This window comes from Ursus arctos, unplaced genomic scaffold, assembly GCF_023065955.2.
Source record: "Ursus arctos isolate Adak ecotype North America unplaced genomic scaffold, UrsArc2.0 scaffold_20, whole genome shotgun sequence".
NCBI lineage: Eukaryota > Metazoa > Chordata > Mammalia > Carnivora > Ursidae > Ursus > Ursus arctos.
The window spans coordinates 31,047,383-31,061,655 of NW_026622875.1; the positions used below are offsets into that span (position 1 = coordinate 31,047,383).

Below are 14,273 nucleotides of genomic sequence, written 5' to 3' on the forward strand. Positions count from 1 at the left end.
AATTGTACAGTTGTTGGCTCTCCACTGTCCACCTCTATCATTGCTTTTGTGGCTTCTTGATTAATATATGCCCAACTATATTTTCGGTCTTATTCTAATTTTTTTGTTGCTCATAACCTATCTCTCATGTTCATCATCCTCAAACAGTACCAGCTTGCTTTCTTCACTTTCTATCAACTTGTCAGTTTGACTCTTCTTAGAGCAATCATATTGCCTTAGTTTTTTTTTTTTTTTTTTGAGACTTTAGAGAACTGTTTGCCAGAGTCATTCTGTCTTTTCCTTGAATAATTCCTCTCCCAATGGGGGTTTATTTTCCCTTTGCTCATGTCGTTTTTCCTCTTCTTTCTATGCAAGTCTTAATAATCATTTAATAATGAAGATTAATATTTCTCATTATTAATCACTTTTGAAGAGAGCCACCTATTTACTGAATAACTGTACGTGGTGTAGCTGGACCTGGGTCAGTAGCTTTGATGTAGATATGTTGTCTCAAACCCTTTCTCATCATGAAGTATTTCTTTTACGTCATGCTACCTCGCCCTTCAAATTTGGGCATTTAAGAGATTCATGGAACTCACATAAAGCCCCTTATATCATAGTTTCACAACAGTCACTGTTTCTTCGATCTTTGCCGCCTCCACGAACCAGACTGCTGGTTGTAGATATTAAAAATGAAACATTATTTAGTTTTTCCCATGATTTCTCCCTCCTCTGCTACACTGTTTCTATGGGTATCTTCTCAAAACCTGAAAGCTACTTTTAGAGAAGTCTGATCCCTGCTTGAGGTCTGAGGTACATGTATAAGCTTTCCAAAGCCTCCCTTCATGAGGACCTAGATTTAAAAAGAATTGGCCAATATTTCCCATCACATGTGGCTTGAAGTTTGTGGTCATTCTTTGTTAATCTCTTTTTAATTTCTTGCGTTGTTTTTGGTAAGTTGCACGAAAAGGAATAGTAAAAAAAACAAAAACAAAAACCACATTGACTTTGCCATATTTAGCTGCAAGTCCCACCTTTACTCCTGAATGACTGCTGAATCTAAAATCCAAGATGAGGACGTATTTCTCGGAGTTGTGCAGTTTAAATAATACGTGGTGATACTGTGTAAGCCTCCAGAGAGACTATAGCCTCTATAAAACAATAAAAGCACATCTCCCATGCCAGGAAATCTTGGATGATTCTTTAAGTTCGAAATATTTTCCCCGGGTATGTAAGGGGGCTACACCCTTTAGAAAGTGAAATGAATAGCAAATGTATTGCTTTATCTTCAGGTGCATTCGCACAGCGGCAGTAGTGAAGTGTTTCCCAGCAACCAACTTCTGCACACTTCGAATGTAACTTCTGTTTTCATTTCCATTTTCTCTGCCTAGCAGAGAAGAGGTGTTCCAAGCTACAAAAATATTTTCTTGATGAAGTATAATAGCTGGTTCTATGAACTTCTGCTCAGAAAATACGATGCATAATAAATGCAATATATCAAACTAGTTTTTGTCTGTGCTCAACAAATAGCACAAAGAATTGAGGAGCGAGGTGGAGGAAGTTGGAAAAAGAAAGCTAGATAACTAAGAATGGAAAGGAAATGCAAAATGAAAAGAGACAGGTCTAATTTAGAACCCGATGCAGGCATTTAAGTGTATTTTATTCAAGCTATCTCTTCTTATTAGATAAAAATTTTCTTTTGTAATTTCTGTGCTCTTCCAAGTAGTCAGGCACAGAATATTTTTTTAAAAAAGTACTCACCCAGCTAACCCAACCCCCCACCCCCCTCCCCTCCCCCTCTCTGAAACCCCTCCCCTCTGAAACCCTCAGTTTGTTTCCCCGGAGTCCATAGTCTCTCATGGGATGTTATATGCATACAATGAATCATGGAACCCTACGTCAAAAACTTCATTAAGTACTGTATGGTGACTAACATAACATAATAAAAAAATAAAATAAATAATAAAAAGTACTTGTTGAAAAAATATGACAAAACAAAACAAATAAGACTCCAAAAGGTTATATAAGCGAGTGACCTAATATCATTCTTAGTATTTCCACACTATGGAGGTTCCTCAAAAAATTAAATATAGAGCTACCTTTCGATCCAGCAATTCCCGTTCCAGGTACATATCCCAAAGAAATGAGAACACTAATCAAAAAAGATATCCGCACCCCTGTGTTCACTGAAGCATTACTTATACAATAGCCAAGACATGGAAGCGACCTAAGCATCCACTGATGGATGAATGGATGAGGAATACGTGATTATATATAGAACAGAATATCATTCAGCCAAAAAAAGGCGATCTTGCCATTTGTGACAACATAGATGGACCCTGAAGGCATGATACCAAGTGAAATAAGTCAGAGAAAGACAAATACTATATGGTCTCACTAATATGTGGAATCTTAAAAATACAAAAAAACCCACACAAAATAATTCCAAAAACTTGATTTCTGGACAGAGAACAGATTGGTAGTTGCCAGAAGTAAGAAGTGGTCGGTGGATGAAGTGGGTAAGGTGTGTCAAAAGGTACAAACTTCCAGTCATAAAATAAATCATAGGGATGTAATGTACAGCACGGGGACTACAGCTATGAATACCAGAGATCTGAGAGTTGCTAAGAGCAGATCTTAACAATTTTCAGTACAAGGAAAAATTGGTAACTACACGTGGTGATGAATGTTACCTAGATTTATAGTGATTACTTCACAACCACATATACATATCAAATCATGTTCTACACCCGAAACTAGTAATGTTATACATTGACTATATCTCAATTAGCACTAGGCATATATGCTTTAATATTGAACACACATAAACAGTTTAGTATACTGTATTTATTATGCATCGTATTGTCTGAGAAGTTCAAAGAATCAGCTATCATACTCCACCAAGAAAACGTTTTTGTGCCTTGGAACACACGCCTTCTTTGCAAGGCAGAGAATACAGAAGTAAGAACAGAGGACTTATACCAGGACTGACCTTCCTGAGTAGTCGTAAAATTCGGCAGAGGAACGGAGTTTGGGACTTAAAATTGACATTGCTGGCAATTAGCGTAGCAAGAAGGCCAAACTTTCACCACTCTTCCCCTAGCTGGCTGCTTTTTTGCTCCCTTTGCCCAGCTTTTTCTCCTGATTGGTAATTTTCCTTGCAGGCAGCACCTTCCTACCTCAGCTTTTCAGGGGCTTTCCCCAAGTGCTTCGCCAGCTGTGTTCTCAGAGCTATCCCAAGTGTCCCCAAGGCAGCAAGCCCCAGCAGAACCATCCCGCCCACTCCCACAATCAGCCATTTTTATCACAATATAGGCTACCAGAGCAGTGGGTCTCCTTGTCTAGAAGGGCTCTTACTGTCTTTCTTCTGGAGCCTGGTGTTCCAGGGGGGCCCGGCCAGCCTCTTCTACCCTGTCAAGTGAACAGACAGATGGGTGACATAATTACACAGCACTGACACATTTCCTCTCCAACATCTGCTTGTGCTGCAGGGAGGGTGGATGGGTGCACACCAACCAGGGAGTCATCCTCCCTTTGGATGTGGATTGCTTCCACTGGTTATAAACCCTGTGTCTATGCAGGAACTGAGGAACCACAGGACAAGATGCTAATGACAGGGCTTCATCTGTTCACCACCACTGCCTAACTTGTCTTTGGGTATAAGTTGTAGAGTATCTGAGCCAAACTATCGCCACTGAGTTGCCACAGAGTGGACAAATGAAGCATGCCTTGTGTCAGGTATGGCTACTACCGGTTTGGATTTCTACCTTTGGACTTGTTCTGTTGGGCTAACCTGTGTAGAGTCACACCCCCACATGAATAAAATCTCACAATATTCATATGTCTTCCCAAAATAGAAAATGAAGGGGAAATTATGAGTCTGTAATGAGACATGTGAGACTTACAGTTACCACTTAGTAAAAATGGCAGGAAGCATTTACTGAAGGTTTATGATGTGGCAAGGTCAGTCTCTGGATTCCCACCATAACCTTCAAAAGTAGGCTATTTATCCTATTTTTCAGATGAGAAAATTGAGGTTTACAGAAAGTGGCCCATGGCCACAGAGCTGGTAAGGCAGAGCATGAAATAGGACCTGTGCCTGTCTCTAAAGTGAATCCACCGCATCAGACCTCTCCCCCAGGTGAAGTCACCAAGGGAACTTCGTCATCAAGAAGATCCAGAGACACACATTTTCCAGATAATTATACTTTTAAAAATTCTGAAAAACGAGGTAAGATGATCAAATTATGGTTTGTGAGATTTCATGAGATTTGCCTCGAGCGTGTAAGCTGTGTCGATTTACCAGATGTTTTCCTCTTTATCACGTACTACAAATAACATGATGTCTTCTTAGGGTATGTACCTTCTGTACCCTGGGAAGGCCAACAATTTACTGGCTTATTCTTTCCATCAGCTAGCCCTACATTTTAAGTTGGGGCTTAGATGGTTGCATTCATAAATGAAGACCTCAAGGGCAGGGCTTGGTGAAGCAAGTCACCCCAAATTCAGAAGAACAAGGGAATGTTTTTTGAATCCTAGAGTAGCAGATAAGGAGGAAGAAGAGAGAAATTTGCTCCTAAAAATGTTTTTTCTGTATCAAGTATGTCACATCGTTACAAGTTTACTTTCAAATGCCCACGTCATTACTTGTCTTCCACGTTCTCCTTTCAAGCCCTTAGGTCCTTCTACGGTATTGTCAAATCCAGGAACTCCCTAAAAAACAGAAAATAAAGAGAAAAATTTTGAATATCTCCTCTTACAAATGTAACTGCATATAACACAGTTACTCACTCCCCCCCCCAAAATTGACGAAATAAGTCCAATCCATTTAAAAGCATAGATAGCTAAAAATTACAAATGGCTTACACATGATTTCTTTTCCTCCTGTGTTCTGCATTATCAGAACAGAGTGAGGACCGAAGGTGAGCATATGTTGGGGTGAGGTGGGGGGAGGGGAAGCAAGAGCTCACCACAGAAGGCATCGCCAAGAAAAGCAAGGGTGACATGGCTTGTGTTTATGACAATTCTCATCCTGGGTCTGGAGGTACCCCTTCTTACTACTGCCATCCGTTCTCTTAACGTTTGCTCTTCTTTCTTGGGGCCTACACAAGGTTATACTTGAGGTTGTTAGATTTTTACTCTCCCCTACCTTTGGGAGAAGGAAGACATTTGTAATGGGTTCCGCCACAACATAAGTACACTGAGCAGCACTGAGGACTGTATCCGCCATCCATTCTCTTTTCCTTCTCTTGGACACCTGGTAGCCTTCTAGCCCCATATGTTCACTGCTACTATGCCAGTTCTCAGAAAATTCTGGAATCTTGAGTTTTGCCCAATATTCATACAAACATTCTAGCAGGAACTCTCTGTGGGATATTATCCTTAGCAGACCAAACTGAAAGCTTTCTATCTTGGATAGTTAGGACCACCAATAGAGCAGTACCGCCATGACGCTGGGACAATCAATTGAGCCAGCCAGTTCAGTCAATGCTCCAGTAAATTGAGAGGGGACAAGAATTATCCAGTCCTGCTGAGTGCCAGCTGCTGGGCTGTTTGGCTGATAGCAGCCCAGATTACCTTCATCAATCAATAAGTAATTTGAGATCACCAACAGGGACATGTCATTGTTCCAGATACTTAGAAAGATTTTTAAACAAATAGTTTCTACACTTACAGAGTTTATAGGCTACCGGAGAGAAAAAAATGAGCTTAGAATTTACTTTATAACTACAATTATCAGAATTTATGTGGAAAAATTCTCTCCCCCACATACCGAAGATTATTTTCCACAATTTCTAAGTTTAAATATTTGTTAAGTTTTCCAAGCAAGGTGTACCTAAATCACAATATTAGAGAATTGTATTTTGGCACAAGACAGAAAAGGAAGATAATGTAAAGTCCAAAATTTTATTCCACTGGATGTATAAATGACTTACTGAGGTCCAACTGCAAACTATTTAATTGAAGAGATGGAATTTAAAAAGTCATACACTAGCACATTCCACAGAATAGAACACCCGAGTTGTTTGGTCAGTCTGAATATGATCTGTCCAGTCTTTCAATTTCTTTCTATGCAACTGGACAAGACAGCATCATCTAACACAAATTTATGATTCAACATGGACTTCAAATAATGATATGTTTTAGGATGATGAACCTTACTAAACTTTGTAGCTCAAATGATCTGGTTCAGTTTTCTCCCCAGTATCACATGAGATTACATGAGATTTTTAAAAATGGGAAATTCCAAACAGCCAAATTAGCTTTCATGTGATCGGAAGTTCTGTCTGAATATGCACAGATTTTCAGGAATTTGTGCCATTTGTATGCATTCCTATGAATAATCTGATCATGTGTGGGTTCTATTTATTCAATCAATCTTGCTCTCCCAAATTTTTTCTGGAATAGCAACCCATAAAGACCACATGTAAAAAGGCTCAGAGAATTGTCTTCGATTTGAGATGTATATTCCCACGTGGGTGGGAAGAGCTACCATGCACCAAAAACTATCTAAAATTAGTATCGTGACAAACAGCACATCACAGAAGTTCTAGTGGACTGAATTTTCAGCCATCTCGAAGTCAGAGAACATTAAAAAATAAATAAAACCATCTTACATTATTCAGATTCTTTTGAAAGTGTTAAGCAATCATACAATTTAGCAGACAGTTGGGGGGGGGTTCTGACCAAAGTGCATGGCAATTTTATAGCAATATCCCAAGGAAATTTTTAGCCTTCATATGTAGATGACTGAAATGTCTTTTGAACTACTATTTATTATTTTTACTTATGGATAGTTTTTTGTTTCTAATTAGATACTTCGAAGTTGTTTCAAAACTCTCAGGTCATCAGACCATTATCAGAAAACATCACTTACTAAACAATGTAGTCTTCAAGGGCCAATTCCTCTGCTTTTAAAATAGTTACCTTCAATGTATACCTAACATTTATATTTCTCAATATGTTGCACTAAATTCTTTCTCTGATCAATCCATTGTCTTCAATAACTCCTCCTCCAGCATACAAAGTCCTGTGAGTTTCCCAGTTGCCCCACATCCTTACCAGCACTTGTTATTGTCAGTTTTTTAAAAATTTAGCCCTTCTGAGGTGTGTGTATAGTACACTGCTATGGTACGTTGCTGGTGGAAGTGTAAATGAGTACGAAGATTTTTGAAAACTGGCTTAAAAGGCGTAAGCTTAATGAGACTCAATGAACCCTGGTTACCCACAACATGGGTGAATCTCACAAGCATAAACTTGAGCAAAAGAAGCCAGAAACAGAAGAGTGTATCCTTTATGATTCCACTTACTTAAAGTTCAGGGATATTGGTAAAACTAATTTGTGGTTTTAGTACAGTGATTACCTTTGGGAGGGGCTGGTAATGACTGAAGTAGACATGGGGGGCGGTTTCTGGGACGGACTACTTCTTCACCTGGCTGCTGAGTACACAGGCACATGGACATTCATCAAGCGGTGCATTTGTAACATGTACTTTCCTGACGTTCTAGTTCAAAAGTACGTTCTAGATGTCCAGCATAGTGATTATAGACAACAGTACCGTATCATACACTTCGAAGTTGCTAAGAGATTAGATCTTAAATGTTCTCATCATAAAAAAAGAAATCCTAATTCTGGGACACGATACAGGAGTTACCTGACCCTATGGTGGTGATCATACTGCAATATATAAATGTTATCAAATCAGTGCCTTATAATACCTTAAGTTTACACAATGTTCTATGCCAATTATATCTCAGTGGAAAAGTCTAATAAACAAACCTAAATCCTAATTCGTTAAGATTTTGGAGACTTCTTTTTGTGTGGGCAGGATGATGGAAGTCCTATAACACTGATGTTTCACTGGGCGTGGCAGATCCCCTGCATTGGGGTGGGTCCTGCCTATTCAGCCAGGTCATATCCAGGAGAGCAGGCAACTTTGTGTCACATCAGGTTTTGCCTGATACGGTCCTAGCTGGCTTGGATTCAAGAAAATTAAGCTCATATTCTTAACTGGGAAAGACTCTTGGAGACTGGAAGAAAAGAGATGGCTTTGTTTCTTCCACCCTATCCATATTTCGAGCTACTCAGAGGAAGAGAACAGAGGGGACTGGAATTCCTTCATGGCTCTGAAGCACAATATCAATTCTGAATACGCATTCTCAAAAAACAAATGCACCAACGATGGACAAGATCTTCTCACTGTCCATGCTCATTCCATAGATGAAGAGGATCTAGCACCAGGGAACTGCTTTTAAAATTCCACAATAGTTGTGCCTGTGATGATCTAAACTCAGGATTGCTACTGTAGGGTCGTAAAGTGGGGCTTTCTTATCAGAAGCTGATGTTTAGCTCACAGCCCACGCAACCCCAGCACTTACAGGGTCTCCTCGCTGGCCCTTTGCACCTCGGTCACCAGAAACTCCTCGCTTTCCTGGGCTTCCCTAAAGATAATACAAATCAGAAGAAGGATAAGACAAAAATTTTTAATAACATTGGTAAAAACAAAGAGCTTATCTTCTCCCTGAATAATTAAATTTTTCCTACTAGAGTTATTGTTAAACTGGACAGACGGACAACCAAGCAAAAAATAGTTTCAGGCATCATATAAATAATACGAGAGTGGTCTCAATTATTTACCACAGTGATGAAGTCTGTATTCCAGACACATTGTTGTCTTAGTTTTTATAGCTACTTTATAAACCGAGTATTGTTTGTATCTTTCTTTTAATGAAGCAGCTGAGATTCAGAGACATTATCCATTTTCTTCAAGGTGGTTTATCAGCTAGAAACTGGGTTTCTGACTGAGCTGTTCACACCCCAAAGACAGACAAAGTGGATGATGGAATTATGGCTGCTGTTGGCGTCTGCTCTAGACGGGAATGAGCAGCACACACTTTAAATGTGCTGCCCGCACCACAGACTCTTGTTAATACCCTGCTACCATTCTTAGCGTGGTAGCTGCTTCTCATTAATGGCCCTAATTCTTTACTTCTGTATCTGTGCTCTTTGCCATGCGACTCTGTAATGCTTTCCAGCTGTTGCGGGACAAGAATCCCTAACCCCCGAGTTTGGCCATGACTTAATCTGGCCAACAGAAAGAGATGGAAGTGTTGCTGGAAGAGTTCCAAGTCTAGGCCATAAGGGACCCTGAGAGAACCTGTGTGTTTCTACTTGCTCCCTGTTGCATATGCCACGGCCATGCAAAGGTGACAGCCAGCCCAGCCAGACAGTGCTTCCTGGTCCTAGGAGGGGGGTAAGAGACATGAGGAATAAGGCCGCCAGCCAACCTACAGACAGCTGAGCCAAGGTCAGCCACGCTCAGCCTAGACCAGGGATCTGGGCTGCAAACCTCAGACACGTAGGAAATAAATGTTTATTGTTGTATGCAGTTGAGGTTTTGTGATTGGCACAAAGCAATTTTGTGGCACTCGCTGACTGATACCCCTAGGGTAGCTGTTCTACTCTGTTGGTCACACCTCTAATCGCCAGGACATTTTTCATGCTGTCTCTCTATGGAAACCCTACCTGGGATCCTTCATCACCCTTTTCTCCTTTTTCTCCAGGAAGACCACTCTCACCCTAAAAAACAGAGGAATAAACTCAAATTTCCATTTTCTTGATGAGAAGTAGCTCAGAAGGGCCTTTTTGGGTCAAAGAGAAGGCTCTACCTGTTCTCCATGTAATCCTCCAATTCCGCTTTCTCCAACTTCTCCCTGAAAAGACAGATGAGATCAGAATAGAGCGTATTACACATTTAGGTGAAAAGAAGTCAGACATCAAACAAAAGTCCAGTTTTGTCTTTCACAGACAGCCTAGTCCTGAATAATAACAGAGGTTACCAAGTAATAGAAACTCTGAATAATACACATTGCCTGCAATAAAAGACAACATAAGCAAAATCAAATGACTGGCCATAAAGGAAGATCAAGAGAAACTTCATCTGTATGATCTACTGGTCAGTAGTTTCTAAAAAATAAAAATATTTCTAGATAGCAGATGGGCAGATAAGTGGATATGATTGGAACCATACCTCCTGTCCATTTAGTCCCCTGTTTCCCTGAAAATAGAAAGGACAACAGTGGTTAGTGTAAGGAAGTGGAATTAATGTTGGGAAGACTCCACCCTGCCTTATGCAACCTTTACCTTAGGACCTTTGGCACCATCGCATCCCTTAGTACCTTGCTCTCCCACTGGTCCACCGGCTCCTCTGTCTCCCTGAGGAGGAGAACATACCTAGATGAGCTTTTTCCACTGTACTCTGGATTCTTAGAAATTTTACAAGTTTTGTGTTGGAAAAAAAAAACGTGTAATTGCTAATGGTTTACAATCCAGAATTCATGCTTATTAAGCCTGAGAATGGGAGTAAGTCAGAACTACTCTGATGACAGCCCTTTGCTTTGGATCCCACCTGGATACTGCCCTAGGTAGGGTGGTGTCTACGTAACACAGACAAGTGGCCGCTGGAATGTATTCTGAAACTTTCAGGAGCTAGTCCAGGAACAGACAATGAAGAACTGACGAAGCACCAGAGAAGGATGCTCTAGGCGTGGTCTAAGATCTAAGTATGATTTCTAATCCAAAATCCATCTTCCTTCTTTTTCTTTCTTTCTTTCACCAAATATCATTCCTACAATCCTTGTCTTGGTAACCCCACTAGTCTACGCGGTCTCGTGATCTGGAAACAAAGAGATCATCCTCTGCTTCTCTCTCCCCAGGTCCCAATTACATACATTCATTCTCCTTAACATACCCACTCATACTGTCCCCAACTAAGATTAGGACTGTTTTGTCTTGCACCTACTACTGCAAGACTTCTACCGTTACCCCTACCTTATTAGCATCCATACACTGCCTGAGTAAGCTTTCTAAATCCGTGCCCCCATCATGTTTACTCCCGTGCTCAATATCATTCAGTGACTGCCCATCAACTGGAAGACACTAAATCTTCTGTAGGATATTCAAGATTCTCAATAATCTGGGTCTTGCTTGCCACATAACCTCCTGTGTCCTGGGTTCCAACCATGTTGGCTATGTGCCATTTCACACACACACACACACACACACACACACACACAAATTCTCTCAGTTACAGACCCTTGAACACATTGTTCTCTCTCTAGTAATAAGTTCTCCCCCACAAACTTTGCCTGAAGAAATATCTATTCCTTGATGTCTGCTTCAGATGTCTGCCCAAGCATTACCCCTTGTTTGCAGCCTTCCCTTCCCAAGCCTCAGCTGCTAGCATGGCTGTTTAGGTATTTGTTCTGTTATGCTTTGCCAAAATGCACCTTATTGTGCCATTAGAACAGTCCTCGTGTACAGCAACTGGAAACATGGTTGTCTCATTTGCCTTTCCACTAGTCTGAAGTTACCTGAGATAGGAATCATATTTTTTCTTTTATTTTTTATTTCTAGGGTCTAGCACTGTGCCTGAAAGATGGTAGAATGCCTTAGTATATATTTGTTGGATGAATACATGAATGGAGAAGTTTACTTGTTATGGTAAATGGTGAGATGCTCAAATATATAATTGTTAAATGAACGCACAGATGGAAGAAGAAAAGAAGAAGGATGGATGGATGGATGAATGGATGGATGTGAGAAAGAGTGGAAGTCCTTCATAAATAATTTGGGGAGTTGGTTTACCTGTGCAGAATGGATCAGGAAGGGGGAAATGGCAGTGATTTGAGTCCCCTGGTGAAGAAAATAACTTTCGCATTAAGTTCATTGTGCAGCATTGGTGAACAGCCAAAGAGGAGACAGTAGGTTAATAAACCATTATTGACCACCAGAAGCAAAGCCCGATGAGAATTAGCAAAGACCTCAGATTTTGTACATGAATTCTTAGATTCTGACTTTTCTTGTTCCCTTCCGAATTGACACAAACGATTTCCTATTGTAGATATGTTCTCAGGAATAAATAGAGGTGAAAAAAACCTTGACTTACAGCAATGCCTTCCTCTCCCAGATAGCCCTCACTGCCTTTAAAACCTGGGGATCCCTGGAAATAAGGAAACGAAGAATGCATTAGCCCTCCACAGACCGAAAACCAAAGCTAATCAAGCAAAAGTCTTTAACTATAGTTTTATTTTATGTAGAATTACGGGAGTTTGGAAAAAAAAAATCTTCCCTCCACAACCTAGGCTGTATTTACACACATAAAAATAAATGTAGTTTTGAAACAAGTATCCAGATAGCTCAAGGGTGTGTGCATGTGTGGGTCCTAACGCCGTCCATAACTCTCTCTGGGGTTATATATAGTGCTGGGATACTGTTTCTCAGACAAACCTTCAAGTGAACACAGCTATATTTGCCCTTGACAGACTAAATTATCCCCTTTCCATTAAAAAAAAATCTTTTTTAGGATTTATGCTACACATAGAAAAATAGACCACACACATTTCTTTTCATTCTTTCTGAGCCCAGCTTTAAAAAAAAAAAAAAAAATCTACCATTCCCTTTACACAAAGTTGAAGCATTCAGGAAATAGTCCGAAAATTTTCTTCAGAGACACGAACATGCTGATTTGGGAGTTACGGTGCTATCTACAATTATTCCACAAATCGAACACACATGTAAATAAGCAGTATTGAAATTATTAAACACATAGTATGTTTGTACATATTTTAGCATTTCTTAAAGCCCCAAATCATATATTTTTTTAAGAGTACATAAATTTCTTTTGGTTGGGAAATACATAAATCTATTGTTGGCTACTGTTCTGTGATTGGCATTTTTGTGCACACATCTGTGACATTTTTGGTCTGGCTACAGCTGACTGAAACATTGCCGCATCTTTTGTGAGGAAAGGGTGAGCTGACCTAATTTGCTTATCAGCAGACTACCAAAAAACATTCCCTACTTCATTTAAATGACTCTGCAGTCATTAAAAATGGAAATTGAAATGACATTGATATTTAGGAGGTTTTCATGACTCAACACAGAGATCACAGTTGGTTTCTTAGAGTTGTTGTCACCACTGCTGGAACACTAGATAGTCAAGGATCTTGGCAGTTGTTCCTCCTGACACTTGCACTAAAAGCTTTTTTAGAGGACTCCAATTTAGAAGGCCAAGGGAAAGCCAGGACTGTCTAATTGTCATGGAGAATAAGTGGTTACCTCAGAGGATCTATCTAGAAGTTAAAATCATCCTTTATTTCCACCTAAACCCATGTCTGAAAGACACACTACATTCAAATAAAGTGAGCCATAAATCTTAACTAAAATCACCTTTTTCCCTGGTGGTCCAGGATCCCCCATTATGCCATCCCCTCCAATGCACTTGCAGAATAAACAACAGCATGTCCTTTCAGCAACATTAACCTTGGGGAAGAGTAAGAAATACATGACATTGGGTGGCGTTGCTTCCCAAATCACACATACATGCTCAACGGTGTCATTCAGACTTCTTCCAGTTTCAGAAACCTGTTCCCCATTAAAGTAACCATGCTTCAGCGAGAGAGAGTGCATGAGACATTCTTTAGCTGCTATCCTTCCTTCTGTGGTCTGCATTTTCCACCCTATGAGGACTTCAGAATCAACTCAAAGAGGTTTGCTTTATTTTAATTTAAATTTTAGGTACTTAACAGATAGTACAATATTGATTTCTGGAGAATTCAGTGATTCATCACTCACATACAACACCAAGCGCTCATCAGAGCAAGCTCCCTCCTTAATCCCATCACCCATCTAGCCCATCCCCCACTTCCCTCCATCAACCCTCAGTTCGTGCTCTATTAAGGGTCTCTTACGGCTTGTTTCCTCAAAGAGGTTTTTGTATTCTCAAAATGCTATTACTTTAGCCATGGCCAACTCATTGCATACTAATTTATTAATGTGCTCTCTTGTTCCCACCCCATCCCAGCATTGACCATGATGTTGCTGATTACCTTATAGAATTCTGCCCCCAATATTTTGTTCAATAAAATGAATGCTGTTTTCTTTCCCTGTTTTGTGAAATCTTTGTATGCTAGAGGATTTAGACAGTGCCCGATGCCTTAGTGCTTGGAATGGAGTCCAATGGTAAACACTTCCAGAAAAGTTTGTGTGATAGGATTTCAAAAACACCAATTACACACTCAACATTTCCAAAACCCTTGCTGTAGAGCATGGGGGAATGGGGAGAAGACTGCCCTTTTTCCCAGGCTGAAAAACCATATTATATATGGAAAAATATCAGTGAATTTTATCTTGAACCTAGTCATCCTCTGAAAAATTGACATATTCCACTGCATTTCTACAATTAACCCGTATAAGATTTTTAGGAAAATTTGGTTTGCAGTAAACAACATGC

At 40.0% G+C, this 14,273-nt stretch overlaps 1 protein-coding gene across 7 annotated transcripts in view; it reads right to left on the reverse strand.

The window, feature by feature from the left end:
- The window catches only part of COL6A6 (collagen type VI alpha 6 chain), a 141,048-nt gene that overhangs the window by 67,837 nt on the left and 58,938 nt on the right, over positions 1 to 14,273 (reverse strand). For all 7 annotated transcript variants that reach the window (XM_044383403.3, XM_026496999.4, XM_044383398.3 and 4 more), the window contains 9 exons: positions 13,211 to 13,303; positions 11,928 to 11,981; positions 10,124 to 10,195; positions 10,011 to 10,037; positions 9,649 to 9,693; positions 9,506 to 9,559; positions 8,359 to 8,421; positions 4,627 to 4,692; positions 3,337 to 3,390 (listed from right to left, as the gene is read on the reverse strand). In XM_044383403.3, coding sequence (XP_044239338.2) covers positions 3,337 to 3,390; positions 4,627 to 4,692; positions 8,359 to 8,421; positions 9,506 to 9,559; positions 9,649 to 9,693; positions 10,011 to 10,037; positions 10,124 to 10,195; positions 11,928 to 11,981; positions 13,211 to 13,303 — 528 coding nt within the window. The remainder of the gene's footprint in view (positions 1 to 3,336; positions 3,391 to 4,626; positions 4,693 to 8,358; positions 8,422 to 9,505; positions 9,560 to 9,648; positions 9,694 to 10,010; positions 10,038 to 10,123; positions 10,196 to 11,927; positions 11,982 to 13,210; positions 13,304 to 14,273) is intronic.